General features: G+C 41.3%; 1 protein-coding gene across 5 annotated transcripts in view; it reads left to right on the forward strand.

Annotated features, from left to right (window-relative positions):
- The window catches only part of RNGTT (RNA guanylyltransferase and 5'-phosphatase), a 152244-nt gene that overhangs the window by 89737 nt on the left and 42168 nt on the right, over positions 1-20339 (forward strand). For 4 of the 5 annotated variants that reach the window (XM_044427866.1, XM_044427889.1, XM_044427882.1 and 1 more), the window contains exon 12: positions 4529-4597. The exons of the other annotated variant lie outside the window; for it this stretch is intronic. In XM_044427866.1, the coding sequence (XP_044283801.1) occupies positions 4529-4597 (69 nt within the window). The remainder of the gene's footprint in view (positions 1-4528; positions 4598-20339) is intronic. 5 annotated transcript variants of the gene reach the window in all.

Genomic DNA, 20339 nt, shown 5'->3' on the forward strand with positions numbered 1-20339 from the left:
TGCTGCTTTGAATCTTGTCTGGAGGAATGCAGTAGGATATTAGGAATCCTGTTTCCTGCTTTATTTGATTAAATTAGTTTAAATCATGCTGTTCAAGGTAAAAAAAAAGCTCTTAAGATGAGCTTTTATGTTTGGATTTGCTTTGAATTTTCCTACATTTCAACTTGTCACCCTGTCTTTGTTGTTCCATGTCCCTGGTAAACTAAGGAGCTAAATGAGGTCTTTCCAGAGAAAGCCAGCATGTCTTAGTAATCACATCAGAGCATTCGAGAATAGTAAGTCAGAAGTCTCCCACATCCAGATATCATCCTTTTGACCCAGTGAAATAGACACAGTCAGGGTGTGACCTTAAACATGTATTGAGCTGACGGCATGTGAGCCCACCTTTGCCAGGTGCAAGGAGTGAATGAAGGAGTCTCTTCAAATTTGTAAGTCATGAATGGTTGACTGGAAATACATTTATTCATTGTAGGTGACTATGTGGACTTTAAGATCAAAAAGAGATACTTAAAATTTTGCACAGATATTCAAGGCATAGTACAGACCATTAAACTGGGAACACAGTAGCTTTGTCTTGTGAAGCAAATGGAAGGCGTTAAGACATATGGGGGAGGAATTAATCCAAGTGATCCACTAATCCCCAAACCTAAAATTCAATATAAGAATCAAGCTACTTTTTCCATTGCACAGGACAAGCCAATATAGGTGTTCGCTCTGTAATAAATGGATTCACAGCAAAGACAATCCATTGCTAGTTGACCACATGTTCAGTATTTAGAACTGTTGGGGCAGAGTGTTTGTATGATACCTGTCTGAAAAGTCTGTAACTTAGAAACGGGCAACTTTGGCTTTCTAGGGAAAAGAAATCAGTGATTTAATTTGTTTTCTGAGCCAGTCTCAGAGAATAGGCCTCCCACTTCCCCAGATACCATAACCCTTTCCTTTTTACAGCTTTTCCTGGCTTGGCAGGAGTGGTAGTACTCAGGAGAGCTACATCTCTGGAGAGATCATGAGAGGTTTTGATATCTTGTATATTAGCATACCCTGACAGTGTTAGGGCCCTGTCATATAAAATGCCTTCTTTACATATGTGTCCATCTGCCCTTAAATCTGTAGGGGAGGTCTTGCTCTGGATCACATCCTTGGAGGTCTACAGAGGCATAGTATTGGGCATTTTCCACAGCAATACCTGCACTATGTATTTTTGTTCCTAATTGGGCTACCTGACTTACTTTTTTGCCATCATGTGAAAATCTGGTCATTTGAGACAGCTTTCCATATGGGCAGATGTTCTGTTTGATGCATCTGCATTGTTTTTAACTGTGATTTTTAAAATGTGGCTGTTGATTTTAAGTTATGATTTCAATGGGTGTTGTATGGTTTTTGTGAGCCATGTAAGGTTCCCTGTAATTGTTAGAGAGTATATGCTTGTATATGTTTATTAAACTATATAAAATCATTTTATATAAAATATAAAATTTTATATATATAAAATATATAAAATGGCATTTTTAGTAGCTCATAAAATTAAAGTTACAGTGGGTGCCTTCTTGAACAACTTCTTGAAGATGAAATTTGACTTCGGAATAGATTCCATTTTGGTTGTTTTTGTTTACTGTACTTGTTTATAATTTGCTTACTTAATATAAAAGTTTAATTTAAATATTTAATTCAAGAAACTTCAGGCCTAGAATAATGTGTCTCTGTGGGTAAGGAAGTAAATAAATGTATAGGTGCAAGGTATAAAAGCAGTAAAAATAATATACTTTCTTTTTTTCTTATGGCGAATTTCTTGCTATCCTTTTAAAAAGTAGTATTTTTAAAAGTGTGTATATAGTTCCTTTATTCACTGAATGCATTTTGATTTCATCTTCAATATGCAGTGTATGCTTGGCAATCCTCCTCTGCAAATACAAGCAGTTGCTTTTTTCCAAAAGTCCAGAAATGATCTATTATCATAATAGCATCCTCCGTAGTCTACCATCCACAAAGTTAATTCAAAAGCCTCTGTATTTCCCATAAAAAACTAGATTTTATTTAACTGGAGACATAATGCATATTCAAACTCTGCACAGTCAAGGTCAGTGGTCAAAACAGCTATATTTCATAATGTAAATATGTATGTATTCAGCAACTATTTCTGATTTCATGCTTGTTTTAAATCAGCAAGCTGCTGAATCGATTATATTTGGCAATGCTGTTCTATTATTTTGGTGTGGGACAAGCTGAGAAGTCTGATAGTATTTTTATGAGTGCATTTTTGAAGGATTGCCATGAGTATACACGTTTGAGTAGAATAAATTCAATAAAAATGGAACTACTATTCAGTTTCAATTAAGGGCAACTTTTCACAGTTTTTGTTATGCCCACAAATTGTGGTAAGATAATTTTATTTCCAGAGGATTGCTGAAGAACATTGTTTAGAAAGATCCTTAGCTCAGCAATGCTGATCTCAACAACTCAAAATAATAGTATTGCATAATAAAATCTTTACAAACAAGTAGTTGAACTTTCACAAGTCAAATGGTATACTAAAGAAGAAAGCTGGCCATGCAAAAGATCTGCAAAAGCAAGATGGCTTACAAAACTGGGAATTTGCTGGCTCCATTTCAACATACTTATGAACAATAGTTCGTCACTACCAGAATGAGGCCTGTTGTGCCTTGGCCTAATCAAGTGCTAATCTAGCAGCTTCCGCTTTAGACTTATCACATGAATATTGACATGCTAGTGGCATAGCCGTTAACGCCTCTCTGAGGGAGGGTCAGGTGCCTGCCCCTTTAAAGGAGGCGGTAGTCCGACCGGTCCTGAAGAAGGCGTCACTGCATCCAGAGATGGCCACTAATTATAGACCAGTGGCCAACATCCCGTTTCTGGGCAAGGCGTTAGAGCGAGTGGTGGCGGGACAACTCCAAGCACTCTTGGATGAAACTGATTATCTGGACCCATTTCAGTCCGGCTTCAGACCCGGGTACGGTACTGAATCTGCCTTGGTCGCCCTGTACGATGACCTGTGCAGGGAGAAAGACAGGGGGAGTGCGTCCCTGTTGGTTCTCCTGGACCTCTCAGCGGCTTTCGATACCATCGACCATGGTATCCTTCTGGACAGGCTTGCGGGATTGGGGGTTGGAGGCACTGCTTTGCAGTGGTTCCGCTCCTATCTTGATGGCCGGTTCCAGAAGGTGGTGCTGGGGGACTATGGCTCTGCGCCATGGCAGCTATGCCATGGAGTGCCGCAGGGGTCCATTCTGTCCCCATTGCTGTTCAACATCTACATGAAACCGCTGGGAGAGGTCATCAGGAGGTGTGGGCTGCGGAACCATCAGTACGCTGATGACACCCAGCTCTACCTCTCGTTTTCCACCAATCCAGGTGAGGCAGTGGCTGTACTGAACCGGTGCCTGGCCGAGGTAATGGGCTGGATGAGGGCCAATAAACTGAGGCTCAATCCAGACAAGACGGAGGTCCTGTTGGTTGGTGATTCTGGCTTTGGAGAGGGTGAACTGAACCTTGTTCTGAATGGGGTTGCACTCCCTCTTAGGGACAAGGTTCGCAGCTTGGGAGTGCTCCTCGACCCGGAGCTTTCACTAGAAGCTCAGGTGACCGCAGTGGCGAGGAGCGCTTTCCTCCAGCTTCGGCTGATCCACCAGCTGCGCCCCTATCTGGAGTATGACTGCCTCGCAACAGTGACACATGCATTGGTGACTTCCCGTCTCGACTTCTGTAACGCGCTCTACGTGGGGCTACCCTTGAAGACGGTCCGGATACTTCAGCTGGTTCAAAACAGAGCTGCCAGGCTGCTGACGGGGACTGGGCGTTGTGTTCACATGACTCCAGTTCTCCGTCAGCTTCACTGGCTCCCCATTGAAGTCCGGGCCCAATTCAAGGTGTTGGTGATGACCTATAAAGCCCTAAACGGCTTGGGTCCTGGTTACCTGAAGGAGCGCTTGGATCCATATATGCCCAGCCACCCCTTGAGATCGGCGGGGGAGGCCCTTCTCCGGGAACCCTCCATGAAAGAAATTAGGAGGGTGGGTACTCGGAGGAGGGCTTTCTCTGCGGTGGTGCCTAAGTTATGGAACGCGCTCCCCAGAGAGGTCCGCCTGGCGCCGTCGTTATTTGTTTTTCGGCGCCAGGCGAAGACCTTTTTATTCAAGCGGCATTTTAACTGTTAACATTATTGGTTTTATCTGGCCAGGGCGGCTTATTTTATACTGTGCTTATGCATAGCAGGAGAGGGTGGCCTAGGATGAAGCCCTTAGTACAACTTGTCTGAGGATTGTTGTATATGAACTGGCCCTATATATTGCTATCTTTAATTCTTTTGAAAAGATACTTCTCATTGTTCATTTTCTAAACTTATCTACTTCTTTTAATGATCAAGTGACTCATTGATACTGGAAGACACTTTTTTCCAGGAAAGACTATGTTGCAGTAATATGAATGTTTATATGTGTAGGCCATATATTTTCCATCATTATTTTACTTTATAATTGTAAAACTGAGTAATCATTTGTTTTTTTAACAGCTTCTTGAGGGAAACTTTGCTAGAGAAGTCAGTCATGAAATGGATGGACTAATTTTTCAACCTATAGGAGTAAGTTGCCATTACTTAACTTTTTATCATTGTCAAAATAATTGAAATTGAAAAGTTAATAGTGTTTTAGATGAGGAAGTTCATCAACTTTGCTATTGAAGATTTCTTCATTCACTGCCAGAAAAATATTTAAGCAAAGTAATTAATTTGTTCTAAAATCTATTCTTCTTGGCTTAGTGAAGAATCAGTTAGCTTCTGTATACAGTATCCTATGTTAATTTGATTAATTATTGTGAAAATTTCAAGAAATGTAATGGAGTTGCATATTTTCCTACATGCACCTCTTAATATAATGACCATAAATATGAGCATATTCCTTTAAATTCTTATTCGTATCGATAATATATCAGTTGACTTTTAAGTAAATATGTTAGAGGATTAAATGTGAAAACTGGCACTGAATGTCTATATACAAATACTGTTACTATATTATTTCTGACTTTGATTTCTGACAGAAAGTGGTAGACCATGTTTACTGGTGAAAGAATGGTGCACATTCTGATATGGCAGTTATTTTTCTGAATGTACAGAAAAACAGGACAAGTAAATTATATACAAAAAATACAATAATCGTAATATTGCTCTTGTTAGTTTTCATTACAGTGGCTTTCAATTAGTTTAATGCAAAATATGTTTATTATGCTTAAATCAGTGTAAAAATATATTTTCCAACAATAATAGAAGTAGTCATAGAATCAAGTTCTAGTTTCTGTACAAATTACTAATGTCAAATGACCTTTTTGGTTTACCTGGTGCTGTTTTTTTTTTTTTTTGGCAATTTGTGAAGAAGATATATCTTAATTCCTTGTGAGTTGTCTCCAGTTCTGCTTACAAAATACCCTTTGATTCAGTGGAGGCTTCTGTCAGCAGCAGGAGGAGTCAGTTTTAGGTGATTCCTCTCTCAGTCTACAGGCCTGTACCAACCAGTCTGCTCCAATGGGCTGGAGGACCCTTTGAACACTATAAGAGATGGTGTGAAGAATTCCAGAGAGGTGGGAAATCATCAAAAGTTGCCTTAATCCCTTTTCCACTGAGAGAAGCTTTTGCTGGATCAGATAGTTTTCCACCTGTGGAGTGACATCAGTAAGATACAACTACAGTTTGTTTTGGTGTTTTACTTAGATGTACACAATCACAAAGCATGACAAGCCCATGATAGTCTGTGTTGTCTGAACTCAGTCAAACTGCGTTTAAGCAGCTTTAGCCGTTTTCAGTCAAGGGACCTCTGGATTTTGTTGTATGATCCCAGTCAGTGGCTGGCTTTGGATAACATGCTGAAAGGTTGAATAAGAGTTGACTGTATGCTGTCGTGGAGCCATGGTTTGTTGTTGAAGTGTGAGTTACTGCATTGTCCTGAATCCATCAGCATTAATAAACTACTTTTTAAACCATGATTTGTTGTTGACATTGTTCATAGATAACAAACCACAATTTGTTAGCTTGACTGGATTCGAACATCACAATCCACATTTCAGCAACAGCCCATGGTTCAACAACTCATATTGAACCAGTGCTTGATCTTGGACTGGGTTCTTGTGCTGTGTGAGCCCAGTCTGTGGGTAATAATCATGTTGTACTCATATGATCACAGGAACCCCACTTGTACAGCAGAACCAGCTGTCCACTGCCCAGTAAGGAGAACAAGGACCTATCTTATGGTTCCCAAAAGGTTCATTGTGTGACCTATAGGTAGATTAACAGTATAAATGCTTTAACAATATGGAAGCTTAAGTTAACACAGTTTAGTTTAATAATAACTGCCCAGGCTTCTACAGCACTGGAGTAGAATGTGTCCACAGTCTGAACTTACATAGTTTATATAGAAGGCTTTCTTCCAGGCTTTCTTTTTAAAAAAATAAAAACAAAAACACACATTTCCAAAATATTTTTCTTTTTTAAAATTGGCACTGGTCGGAAAAACCATAATGTCCAATAATCACAAAATTATTTAGCCTAGCTGCTTTAGAAATTATAACCTTTGGCAGGAGGTCTTTGTAGGATGTTGTGGCAAATTTAACCAAGCAATCTGTGCAAAATTGACTTACTGTACAGAAACACTGACTCCCTCTGAAAAGGGAAAATAACATTTTCTATTATAAAGCTTCCCTCTGAAAATGGAAGAGAGCATCTTTTAGATATAAAGCTTTCTGAAAATGATTTGTGACAGCAAGTACAGAGAGATTAAGATGAAGTAGAAACAAAAGTTTTTATCTGTAACTTCCTAGTTTCAAAGTATATGAAAAAAATATATTTTTTTCACTTTGGATTATTTTGGAATTTCATTGACTTAAGATTTCTCTTAGATATACTATATCAACTGATTCTGTAAAAAGCATGCAATCTGTTGTGGCACTTTTGAATATATTTTCTTTGTATCCAGATTCAGGAAGAAGCAATATTTTTAGCACTTTAAGGGCTAAGTTAACTTTAAACTGTAAATATTTTGTAATGCCCTTTAAAAATCTCAGCTAGCTCAAATTCATTTATACCACTCCAACTGGTTTTGGTCAAATTCATTACTTTGTAGCATAGTAAAAGTGCATTTCAGATCATGCTGGTTAATAATCTATTAAATGTTTCCAAAAGGTTATGTTTTATATTGCTCCTCATCACCCTTTCCCCTTAAACCATATCCTAGGGTATAATTGCTGATCTCTCTTAATGTTTCATGATTTTTAAAAAAAAACCATTATGTGAGCTGGCAAGAAATTTTTCAATATTATTAATTAGAAACTCTGTATGTGTAGCTAAGGTTTGACTCTGCTTAACATGATTAGAAGTAGATGTTCTTGCATTATTATTATTGTTTAATACCAATATCATTGTAATACCTACTGCTTGCAGTCACTTATGCTATATACTATGCAAATATGTATTGATCTTGATCTGGGGATCTGTTGGAAGAAAACGTGAAGACCGTGAACACCTGTAATATAAACAGGGCATTTTTAATAAATTGGGTACATTTCATACATTGTTCAGCATAATAATGCAATTATAATGCTCTTAATAAGCATGTTCATGTGCTGGGGTTTGATAATCAGGTTTTTTGGAGGGGGGTCATTTTGCAGAATCTTTTTCTGCTATCAGTGGAATTATTGTAGTTCACAAAGTGAAAATCAAACTTGTAATTATTTCATCTTGTCCATATTGAATCTCTGTCATTAACTTGTTTCTACATTTTATTTTAACATGTACAACAAACTACGCATCAGTATTTCCCATATTCTCAGTAGTGGTATCCATAGTACATATTTGCATTTATACTTTGATACATTTAAATCTTGTAGATTTGGTGCTTCCCCCCCCCTCTTTGATAGTAAGGCTCTCAGTGGTATTATAACTTGTAAATTATTGGCAATTCTCATTGTCTGGGGGCGGGGGGCGGGCTTATTCATGGATATAAATAGCTTTGCAGAAAAAAGTTGTTGCATGTTCAGTTGCTGCCACTGAACAAGTAATACTGTTTCAGCTTTCTTTTCCATAGCTCTGTCAGTAGTTGGAGCATTTTGCCATCAAGGTAAGGGTCAAGTGGAATTTTGCTGCTTGTGACCCTGAAAATCTTATCTTTATAAGGCTTGCTGCATAGGCATTGTGCATGAAATCTATTTTTCTACATGAAGTTCATCAAAACTAAAGATCCATTGCTCCACAGTAAAGGGGTCATGTGGCAGGATCATGGCCCCTTCCTCTACAGGTGCATATTTCTGCTGCCTCCCTAACCTTTAACTTCTAGAATGGGTTTTAAAGCCTTTGCAAATAGCTGCAAATTAAGTTAGGTGGTATGAACATGGTTGATGTTGGTGCCCACAGATGTGGGTTCCCACAGATGTTGGTGCCTACTTGGGAAAATTTTGCCTCACTAACAAAAAAGTATGCTGTTCTGCTTCCTTAACCATGACTAAGCAGTCAGGGTCATTGCATAACCATAAAAACATTTTGGCAGAAGGTATAAAACTGAATTAGGCTACAGATACCAATATTTTCTCACATATTTATTCATTGCTCAATCGGACCCTTTCTTTTTGTTAGAAGAGACATAAAATATTAGTTCTAGGAAGAGTTCAGAAAAAAATATTTAGAGGGCGTATCATAAATGTATTGTGAACAAGCATCTCAGTCCACCAAGATGAGAATTGTTTTAGTAAGTTGGCATGATACTTCTTAAGTCATTCTGGAAGCAGCCCAGAATAAGTAGAAACACTGGTTTCTGGGAGGAGGAAGGTTGGTGGACCTCCCTTATGTGAGCTCCACTAGTGTCCCCCTTTTCAGACACAAGGACTTCTTCTCATTTCAGCTTGTTCCTGTGTAAGTGGTGAGAGCTGCTTGTGCAACAGATTCAGCTCATGGCCAGTCACCATTGGAAACTATGAAATATCCCTTCAGTTTTAATCCAGACATACTCCAGTGATTCCAGGGTGGAACAGTCTTTCAGTCTGGGGGGTTTCTCCTTCTCTTTACGATCTAGAATACATTTATTTATTTATTTTATTTAAAAACATTTTTATGCTGCCCCCTTTGCAACAAGCCTTGGGGCGGCTTACAAAACAGATAAAACGAATAAATATTGAATAAAGTTTAAAAATCCGGATACATCTCAGCAGGTGTATAATAAAGAAATAACAACAATTAACAGTTAAAATATCGTTTGAATAAAAAGGTCTTGGCCTGGCGCCGAAAAGCAAATAACGACGGCGCCAGGCGGACCTCTCTGGGGAGCGTATTCCATAGGTAGGGCACCACCGCAGAGAAGACCCTCCTCTGGGTATTCACCCTCCTAATATCTTTCATGGAGGACTCCCGGAGAAGGGCCTCTGCTGCCGATCTTGGGGCGGGAGGGCATATATGGATGCAAGCACTCCTTTAGATATCCAGGTCCCAAGCCGTTAAGGGCTTTATAGGTGATAACCAACACCTTGAATTGGGTCCGGACTTCAATGGGAAGCCAGTGAAGCTGACGGAGGACTGGGGTTATGTGAGCACAACCAGCCCCCGTCAGCAACCTGGCAGCTCTATTTTGCACCAATTGAAGTATCCGGACCGTCTTCAAGGGCAGCTCCATGTAGAACATGTTACAGAAGTATTATCAGGAAGTTACCAGTGCATGTGTCACTGTCAATCAGGCAATCATTTCCCAGGTAGGGACGCAGCTGATGGATCAGCCGAAGTTGGAGGAAAGTGCTTCCCACCACCACTGTTACTTGAGCTTCTAATGACAGCTCTGGGTTGAGGAGCACTCCCAAGCTGCGAACCTTGTCCCTGAGAGGGAGTGCAACCCCATTCAGGACACCCTGAAGCCTGAACCACCCACCAACAGGACCTCCGTCTTGTCTGGATTGAGCTTCAGTTTATTGGCCTTCATCCAGCGCATTACCTCGGCCAGGCACCGGTTCAGTACAGCCACTGCCTCACCTGGATTGGTTGAAAACGAGAGGTAGAGCTGAGTATCATCAGTGTACTGAAGATTCCGCAGCCCACACCTCCTAATGACCTCTCCCAGTGGTTTCATGTAGATGTTGAATAGCAAGGGGGACAAAATGGACCCCTCCGGAACTCCATGGCATAACTGCCATGGTGCAGAGCCATAGTCCCCCAGCACTACCTTCTGGAATCGGCCATTGAGATAGGAGCAGAACCAATGCAAAACAGTGCCTCCTACTCCCAATCCCGCTAGCCTACTCAGAAGGATACCATGGTCGAAGGTATCGAAAGCCGCTGAGAGGTCCAGGAGAACCAACAGGGATGCACTTTCCGTCTCTCTCCCTGCACAGGTCATCATACAGGGCGACCAAGGCAGATTCAGTACCATAACCGGGTCTGAAGCCGGACTGAAATGGGTCCAGATAATCAGTTTCATCCAAGAGTGCTTGGAGTTGTCCCGCCACCACCCGCTCTAACACCTTGCCCAAGAACGGGATGTTGGCCACCGGTCTATAATTGGTGGCCATCTCTGGATCCAGGGATGCCTTCTTTAGGACTGGCCGGACTACCGCCTCCTTTAAAGGGGCAGGTACCCGGCCGTCCCTTAGAGTGGCGTCGACAACCTCCAGGATCCAGGTCCCAATCCCTTCCTTGGCTTGCTTGAGTAGCCAGGATGGGCAAGGGTCCAGTAAGCAGGTGGTAGGAAGTACTTGTCCAAGCACCTTGTCCATGTCATCAGGCTGCAACAACTGAAACTCATCCATCAATTGTGGACCAGATGGCAACATTGGCACCTCCCCAGTAGAATCTGATTCACTAGTAGAGTCCAGCTCATGACGAATCTGAGCAATTTTCTCCCTGAAATGCTTGGCGAAGTTGTCACAGTGGGCCTTCAAGGGTGGCACGAGATCTTTCTTTGGGCCCGGATGTACCAGCCCCTGTACCACCTGAAAGAGCTCCGCTGGATGGCATTGTGAAGAGGCAATGGAAGCGGAGAAGAATTTCTTCTTCGCTGCCCTCACTGCCACAGCATAGGCCCGATAATGGGCTCTTAAGCCTGTTCGGTCAGACTCATCACATGATTTCCTCCACCTATGCTCTAGACGTCTCCCAACCCGCTTCATCGCCCGTAGTTCAGGTGTATACCAAGGGGATGAACGGGCTCTGCCAGGTGGGAGAGGACACTTAGGAATGATCGTGTCAATAGCCCTGGTCATTTCCCCATTCCATAGTTCAACCAGGGCATCGACAGGAGCACCAGCCTTACCAACCGGGAAATCTCCCAGGGCCTTCAGGAATCCATCTGGATCCATCCGGCTCCGGGGGTGGACCAGCACAATCGGGTCCACACCCTTACAGAGGGAAAGGCCGCTCTCGAGCTCAAAGCTCACGAGGAAGTGATCTGACCATGACAGGGGTGTCAGACACAAGTTCCTCACCCTCAGATCACCCTCTTCCTGCCCCATTGAGACAACCAGGTCCAGAGTGTGTCCACGTTCATGGGTTGGGCCAATGACGTGTTGAGACAGCCCCATGGCCGCCATGGAGGCCATGAAGTCCTGAGCCGCCCCAGTCAGAACCGTCTCGGCATGGAGATTGAAGTCCCCCAGGACCAACATCCTGGGAGTCCTCAACACCAAATCCGAGATGATCTCCATCAGCTCAGGCAGGGAGTCTGTTGGGCAGAAGTGTGCACGGTACACCAACAGAATCCCCGATCTGTCTTGGTTCCCAACACCAAGCAGAGGCGCTCTAGACCCAGCCTCGAGAGGACAGGAAGCCCCGTGAGGGAAATAGAGGCTTGGTAAACCAAAGCGACCCCCTCCTCCCCTTCCCTCCAGGCATGGTCGGTGCTGGACCAGGTACCCGGGAGGGCACAGTTGAGAGAGAGAGACATCCCCCCCTCCCGCCCAGGTCTCTGTAATGCAAGCCAGGTCGGCTCCCTCATCCACTATCAGTTCGTGGATGAGTGATGACTTATTTTGGACCGACCTGGCATTAAGCAGCAGCACCAACAGACCCGGGGGGCGGTTGACAAGCCTACCTGGAACCCACCGGCTGGGGGAGTAACCAGAAAGAGGAACAGGTGTTAACCATCTGTCCTGCCTTCTTCTACGCGGACTCATTAAACTCCCAACGCCATAACATCCATTGCCCTTGACCACCCCAGTGGCGGCGCCCACACGCTCCCCAGGCAACCCCATACTCAAAGCCAGAAATGAATCCATTAAAAACAACTAAAACACATTAAAACACGTAAAAACGATTAAAAACAACCCCCACAATCCCTGCCGGCCAATTTAACCAATCTCGCCCGCCGGCCAACAACAAAGACCCTGGCCAGCCCAGCCCCCGCTCGGCCCCGAACGGTCCCAAATGGCGCCACCGCCCTTAGGCCGCCGGCCCTGGTCGCTGCCGGCGAGTTAAAGGCCACATCGTCCCTCCCCTGTGCCCCATCCTCAGAGCGGCATGGCTCTCATCCATGCCGGAGGAGGGGCGCAGGAGCAGGGCCCGCGGCGCACTCGGCTGGGTGGTGGGCCCGCAGGCCGTCAGCGTCCCAGCTCCCGGGTCCGCGATGGCGCTGTCTGTCCCAGGGACAGCAGCGTCCTCAGCGGGCGTTGGTGCACCGGTCAGCCATGGCGGTGGGTCTTGCATCAAGCTCAGTTTCCAGATCAGCTCCATCAAAGTTATCAGGCAACAGGTTCTTGGCATTTCTGCTATCTGGGCTGCTGTCACACCACACAGATTGCACTGCAGGAGATTTTCTCATAGATAAAAGAGTCACTGTTTAGGCAGGTGTGCTTTAGTTGCACTTGACTGCAAAGCTTGAGAAAAAGAAAGCAGCATTCCTGAATAGGGATGTGTGAAGAATTTGCCCAAGGATAGTCACCTGTCGGATTCCCTGGTCTTGGCTCCCCAGTCTCTACTATTCAGTGGCCCAGAGTCTGAATCCCTGGCAAGTGTCCCCACTGTTCACAGGGTGCTCACCAGGGATTGTGGCTCATGCACCGTGCAAGCAGTGCCCCTCTCACACAGCAAATGCACTCTCTGTCTATGAGAGGTCCACAGGTAGGGCATGAGTGCAATAATACCATTCTAGCAACTAGCATTCAGAGGCATAATTTAACAGTGCACCATGCAAAGTATTTCCTCTTTTGTCTTTTCTGAATTTTCTACCATTGCACTTCATGGGGTTATTCTAGGCACTAATATTACATGGGAGTTGCTCTAGTCTTCTGATAGTTTTCTCCACCTTTTCCAACTCTCTTTGACCAGAATTGTACATAGTATTTCAAGTATAGTCATACCATAGGTTAGAATACAAATATAAGGGGTTATCCCCCCTCCTCTCCCCTTGCCTCCTTGTTCTGTCACTTCACTTCAGTGTATCTGTTAAGTTGCAGTCTTTTTTTGCACCACTTGCTTACATTGATCCCTGTTTGCCATTTCAGTATCAATTTGCCCCATTTGATCCTTTTGGAAGTTTTTACCACACTTGTTTGTTTTAACCACTCTAAATAGCTGCATCATTTCTGTTGAGTTGTTGCTAATTTTTATAGAAAGATAATATGTTTCACCCCTTTTAATGTTTATTTTGCATTGTAAAATTTTATGGTCTAGCTTTGTTAATGTGAGGTGGGAGTTTAATGTTATCCAGAATCCTGTTTTTGTAAGTACCTGGGGCCAAATCTTAAACTTTATTGGTAGCCATATACTTCTGTGCCTCGTTCTTTCAGAAAAAAACCCAAAAACCATTAAATGCATTACCTATCAAATTAGCTACTTCTCACGGCAGTTTAGCTCTCACAAATTGTTTTTAGGTTGTCCTTTTGTAAAGAGCAATCTGTCAGTCTTTTGCAAGTACTACTGACTCTTACAGCTACTTTTTCTGTAGCTATGAATATATATCCATCACAGTCTGGTTTTTGTGCAAGCATTCTAGATACTATTCGTGCTATCTCATCCATATTAACCCATTTTCTCAAGCGCCCTTATGGGCTTTGATCCTATAGCTCCAACAAGCTAGCCATTGACATATAGCTGGCATGATTTCAGCCTAGCGTTATGGAGAATCTGTGCTCTTACAGCAGCAAAAGTGAGAAGAAAAGAGAGCTCAGATTCAGAGTATATAGTTTTGTGAACGCCATAATCTTGTGAAAGAGCACAGGTTCACATGTAGGTTCTCATCAGAAATGGTGCAGCTGTTTAGAGTAGTTAGAACGAACAAGTGTGGTAAAAACTTCCAAAAGGATCAAACTAGCAAATTGATATTGAAATGCCAAACAGGCAACAGTCTAGGTGGAACTCCCCCATAGGCACACATGTGTCTTAGATAACGTAGCTGACTCTTGCTTGACCCAGATTGCTTTTTGGATGAACTTGTCTGTGACATCCTATAAACCTCTTGCACCGTACATATACACAATACACACTCACAGAGTCCTGGTCATTTACTTGATTTCTGGGGCCAGTTGGTATTCCACCAGCAGACCTTGTCTTTCATACCTTCTGCCACTTAATGTCATGGTTCACTACAGCTGTAGTTTACTTTCTGGAGCTCAGATATCTAGAGTGTGAAGACCTGGCAGCACAAGAATCTCCGACTCATGGGCCTAATTAAGCCGCCCCGAGGCTTCAGCGAATGGGGCGGCATAAAAATGTTTTAATAAATAAATAAATAAATAAAATAATTAGAGGTGGTGGGACTTTGTATACCAGTTGCTGAGGAAGTTGCAGGAGAGTGCTGTTGCACTCATATCCTGCTCGTGGATCCTGTGGGCAGCTGGTTTTCTACTGAGTGAAAAGACTACTGGGTTGGATAGACCATTGGTTTGTGTCAGCATAGGTCTTATTATGTTCTAAATCTGACCTACAGAGGTTGTCCTCAGAGCCGTAGTTTCTAAGCCCCAAGCACTGGAAGCATCCATAATAGTCAGTACAGGATGAAGGTATGTGGGGTAGCATACCTGCACACGAGTCCCTACCTCAACCATGGCAGCTTCTCCTGGCCCAGGTCCTCTGTCTGGAAGGAGGATGTGATGAAGGTAAAATGGCATTGCTACACAGCAGCCTTTTCCAATAGGAGAAGCCTTATGTGCAGTAAAGCCTGCTCACTGTGAGCATGGCAAGAGGAACATTTTCTCAGTGTGTCTCCTGGTGACCAAATGACATTAGGGAATGGTCGTGCCTTCTGACATGTCATTTGGTCCATGGATGCCCCAACCCAGTTTTAATTGTCCTGTACTGACACATACCTTTGGCACCCTTTCCTGTGAAGAGGTCCACCCTAAAGCCAGCCATACAAAGCAGGCAGTGGGGAAGGCAAGTAATACCCTATTAGCAAAGAAAGAGCAGTTGCAGTGATATTGAAAAACAGTGTTGGTTGTGGAAGCATTGAGACTTTCCATGCTGTAGACTTTCAGGACTATCTTACCAGACTCCGCAGCTTTCCATTTGTTCGTGTGCCTTCAACACACACACCAAAGTACTTCTCAAAAGTGATTAATGTGTGAAGAGTGGATCCATTTGAGGCACATTATTTCCCTCATCTGTGCTTTGCATGGGATTAAAATTCACCTACCTTTTTTGATTGGTATTGTTAACACATTAGACATTAGTCTGTGTCCAGCCTTTGTTTTTTGGTGTGTGGGGCAGCCCTCTTACAATATTAAATCAAGACATAAAATGCAGTTCCCCTGCCATCTTTTACTCTTCAGAGAACAACTTTAATAAGTATCTGCAATTAAGGACAATTACAGGTGCTACTTTATGTGAAAATTTTCTTTTATAAACCTGAGTAGCTACTCAAAGGATTTTGTGTTTTGAGTGGTAATGTAAATTATAGTGAACTTAGAATTAATTTATTATCTGCAAGTGGTCAGTTAAACTGCAATAAGCAACTTGTACTTGCATTTATACTTCAACTTCTTTTATACTTATTTGTAACTTTTGTTTTTATTTGAACCTATTATACAGTCTGAAGAATTTCAGCTGAAATTATGGTCAAATTGAGAGGATTGTATCCAACATAAAAATACCATATCAAATACGTATACATCATAATTGCACTTGTGGTTACAGATCAGAATTAGAGTATAGTTTTGTGGCTGTACCATGCAGAGCACAGGCAATTCAGATTTGTAATATTTGACATCAGTTCTTAGCTAAAGTATTCAGACTTTTAGCTATACATTTGGATGGCTGTTTGAGGAATTCCTAAGCAGATTGTGAATATTTTGCAAATAAAAGGGCGCTAAAGTTGTCATAAATCACTGAATAAGCTTTTACCTCCTCCATACTGAGTTAGTTTTTCTATACAGATTTCTTTTGCAAGCTGCCTTGATGTTTTTAATAGAAGAAATATATAAATATATAAACTAAATGTTTTTGTTGCTTCAAAGGGTTTTAGAGGTAAGTGTGCTTTTCAGTAGTAGATGACAATTCATGTCTACAAAAGTCATATTTCTTTGCATCCTTGGAACAATAGCACTGACAGAACTATTTGTATTTCATCTTACATATCTTTAAAACTGATGTGGTTAGGAGAATTCTAAGCCGACACTGGCTTCTGTGATGTGCACAAATTATGCAAACTGAAAATTCTTTATCTTTGCAATTTTTGATCTTTTGCATAATTCTGATTTTGCTAGTCATGAGAGGAACACTAATATGTGACCTTGACCCTTATTTACTCATCTCTTTGGTTTCTGAAATTTTAGCAAGCATTAGCCTTACAGGTTTGAAAATATCTAGCATCTGTGACAGCTAGATACTTGGCTTAAATAGAAGAATAAAAGAATGCTGAGGATCCTGGAGGCTGATTACTCTGTCTCCTGTTGTATCATAGTCTCACAGAATTGTGACATATATAGCTTTGGCTTGTCAAGTAGGTGGGATGCTATATGGGTAGAACAAACATTTTTATCAAAGCTTTGGTGAGATACCTAATAGCAATTGTCAATGGCTAGCATTGTTTACTCTGGACTTTGCATACAGTTAGTCCATTTTCTCTTATGTATATTAAGCTTTTATTGAAAAAGTGGGCATTTGAAAGCATTATTAATTGATTAAATATTTACTATGGTCAGGTATGTTAAATACTGAGTAATTTGTAGAAGAAAAACCAGTATTATACTCAAAGACAAGGTCACAGTTTGTTCAATGTTGTTGTGGCTAGATACTGTTCCAGGGATGATGTTACCATGGAGAGAGCTTTGGTTTCCATGACATTTGCTTGCAAATGTTGATAGGCCTTCAACCTAGGAAGGTTTTTGTCCTCTGACATGCATAGTGGGTGGTGAAATATTCCTTCTCAAACCTCTGTGTATATTTTATTATATTAAAAAATCTAAGCTGCAGAAACCTAAATATTACACATTACTTTGTCATTCAGAAGGCATTGTGCTTTTGCTTTTAAAATAAAATATGTTTTTTACCCTTCAACTTTACCTTAGGAAAACAGCAGCTAAATAAGCATGATAATGTAATCTTTGTTTTATCGCAAAGTTGTGAGTTAAAGGGAAGAAAGCGCATAAACTGGGTTGCACAGTGATATTGTGAAATAATATATAAATACATATAACAATATAAAAGCTCAGTTTTCTTGGATTTTATTTTTAAATAGCAGCTTCAGTTGCAGTAGAGTCCATTTATGTGGGTGCCACACTACCCATTTTCCTTGAATAGAAATTATGACAAATGCAGAGAGATTTTGCTTGCAGTTCTTGCAATTCATATATGCAGAAATTATTGTAATTGCTGTCACAATTGCATTTGTTCCTTCTTTATAGCTTACATGGTAAATAATGTGTTCCTATCAGTTATTGATGTGAGCACTTGAAGATTTGTGTTCTTTCTTCCCGCTTTCATTTTTCCTTAATACCCTCTCTAGAAAGAAAAATGGTCATATTCTTTCAGCTACATCACATGTTTTCACCATGTCTGTTTTTACTGAGAAAAGAAGTAAACAAACAGATTAGAGACTATTAACATTGCTGTTTTGTCATAAAATTGGGTTGTCATTTTAGCTTTACTAGTATCCTGAATTTCAATAAACCCCCATCAGTATATACCATCACTTCTTCCAAACTACTTGGGATATTTTTTTCCAGTAGAACACACTGCTGTCCTAGGCATTGGAATTGCAACATATCCATTTTTTCTGCTATGTGATCTTTCAGCATATCAGCACCACAACCCATAGTCCAAGTGACCCTATAGCTTTATATATCTGAGATATATTCTGTGTTGACTATTAGATATTTCTAGTAGTAGGTACCAGTCTGGCTCTTAATTATGTTCTACCTGCTTAGGAATGCACAAACAGTAATTCAGGAACATGAACATTTCCACTGTTCAGCTGGCTTTCCATAGTTTCTCCTCTGTGATACATTGAATGTATTTTAGGGCTTACTCAAAGGCAAACCAACTTTTATTTTCATTTCAGAAAAGCATAACATAGATTCAGTATATCAAAAGAATTTGAGAATTTGAGAATTTCCTGACAAGACACTACTGCAGATTTCCTGACAAAACACTACTGTTAAGAAAATGTGGAATTTTACAGTGGAATGGCATTGTAGCATCCAGCTGCTTTTGGAAGTTTAAGAATGTACACTTCCATACAACATAGATTATTTCTTTTGCAGATCTTGTTGTCATAATTATCTAGCATCATAAAAATAAAATAAGAGTCTTGCTGGATCATCTGGATCATCTAGTCCACTATACTGTTCACGTAGTGGCAAAACAGTTGCTTGTAGAAATGCACAAGTAGGACATAAATACACTCATTTTCCCCAGCATCTATGATACATAGACCTATTGTCTCTGATACTTGGAGCACAGTAGCCTATGATAGCCTTCTCTTTCATGAATTTGTTCAGGCTTCTTCTAAAGTCTTCCAAATGATTGCCATCATGGTATCCTCTGGTAGAAAATTCCACAAGTTTAACTGTGAGCTGTAGGAAGAAGAACTTTCTTTTATCTGACCTCAATTGCCTACCATTTGGCTTCATGGAATAATTCCCAGATATTCCTAGATATATTCCTGCTCTCTTTCAGTTTTATCTACCTTAAATTATATGTTACAAATAAGCATGGCCACTTAACTTCTCACTACTAATGCTAGATCATTCATGAACATGTTGAAAACACTGACCTTTTGGGGACATCTGCTGTTTGGATCCCTCTATTGGGATATTTCACCATTTATTTCACTATTATGCTATTTTTTCTACTAATCACTGAACATGGGTTGATTCTTTTCAACAGGGTTTGCCCTATATTTATTAATTTTATATTGTGTAACTGGAATCTGTGCATTTCCACCCTTTGTGAGTCTGACAGAATGGCTCAGAAATCCAGTAAGCAACCAGGAAAAATGACAGCATGACTAAAATAACATTAGTATTGTAGATTTATGTTCTAGATTGCCATAAATTGATGTTCGTAACAGGAAATTTTCCTCTCCTTTCCATCATTTGGGTCATAAAGGTAGCTTAGGAAGGCCATCTTGCAGCCTACCTGACCAAACTGACAGAGGCAGTCTCAATTGTGCTGTGTGAATTGCTCAGGACGGTGGTTCCATGCTGAGGCTCTCTCTGGACAAGACAACCATGGTGCTGTCTCAGTTTGTCATTGACTCAGTACATGAAGTGCAGTATTCCCTTGATTTGGTCTGTGCTCTGAGCTGTGAGAGGAGTAGTCTAACACCATTATTTGCCTGGCTTTGTGGGATCAGTTTCAGTTGCTGCAGCTTCATGATGTGGATAAGGTACTTGCATTGTGCAAGTACCTAACCATGCATCTCCTGGCTAATAAAAGCTAGCTAAGTGGTTATGACCGAGTGGCTCCAGGGAATGGTAAATTCATCTTTGTGTGAAGGGTGGTTCTTGCCATCCTTAAAGATGCAATTTTGCACTCCTAAAGAAACTCATTTTGAACCTGATGGTATTTGACAATTATGGATCAGTTGCAAATATCCCTTTCACAGATAACTGTGAGGAGCATGGTGAAGCAACTGTAGATAGTTTTGGAAGATACTGATTATTTAGACCTGTTTTAGCCTAGGTTTCAAACTGGTTAATAAATTGAGCCAATTTTGATTCAAAATCAGATGGATAAATCTGTATTGGAACAGAGACAGTTCTATCTTTATTTCTTAATTACCTTTTAATACCACTGACCATGGTATTCTCCTGGATTGACTCTGTGGGCTGGGCGCTGGAGGCTATGTGTTATAGTAGTTTTGGTCGTACCTGCAGAGTTGATTTCAGAGAATAATTACTTGTTAGCCAATTGACAATTGAACTGCAGGGTT

This window comes from Varanus komodoensis, unplaced genomic scaffold, assembly GCF_004798865.1.
Source record: "Varanus komodoensis strain SLA01 unplaced genomic scaffold, ASM479886v1 scaffold1, whole genome shotgun sequence".
In the NCBI taxonomy this organism is placed as follows: Eukaryota; Metazoa; Chordata; class Lepidosauria; order Squamata; family Varanidae; genus Varanus; species Varanus komodoensis.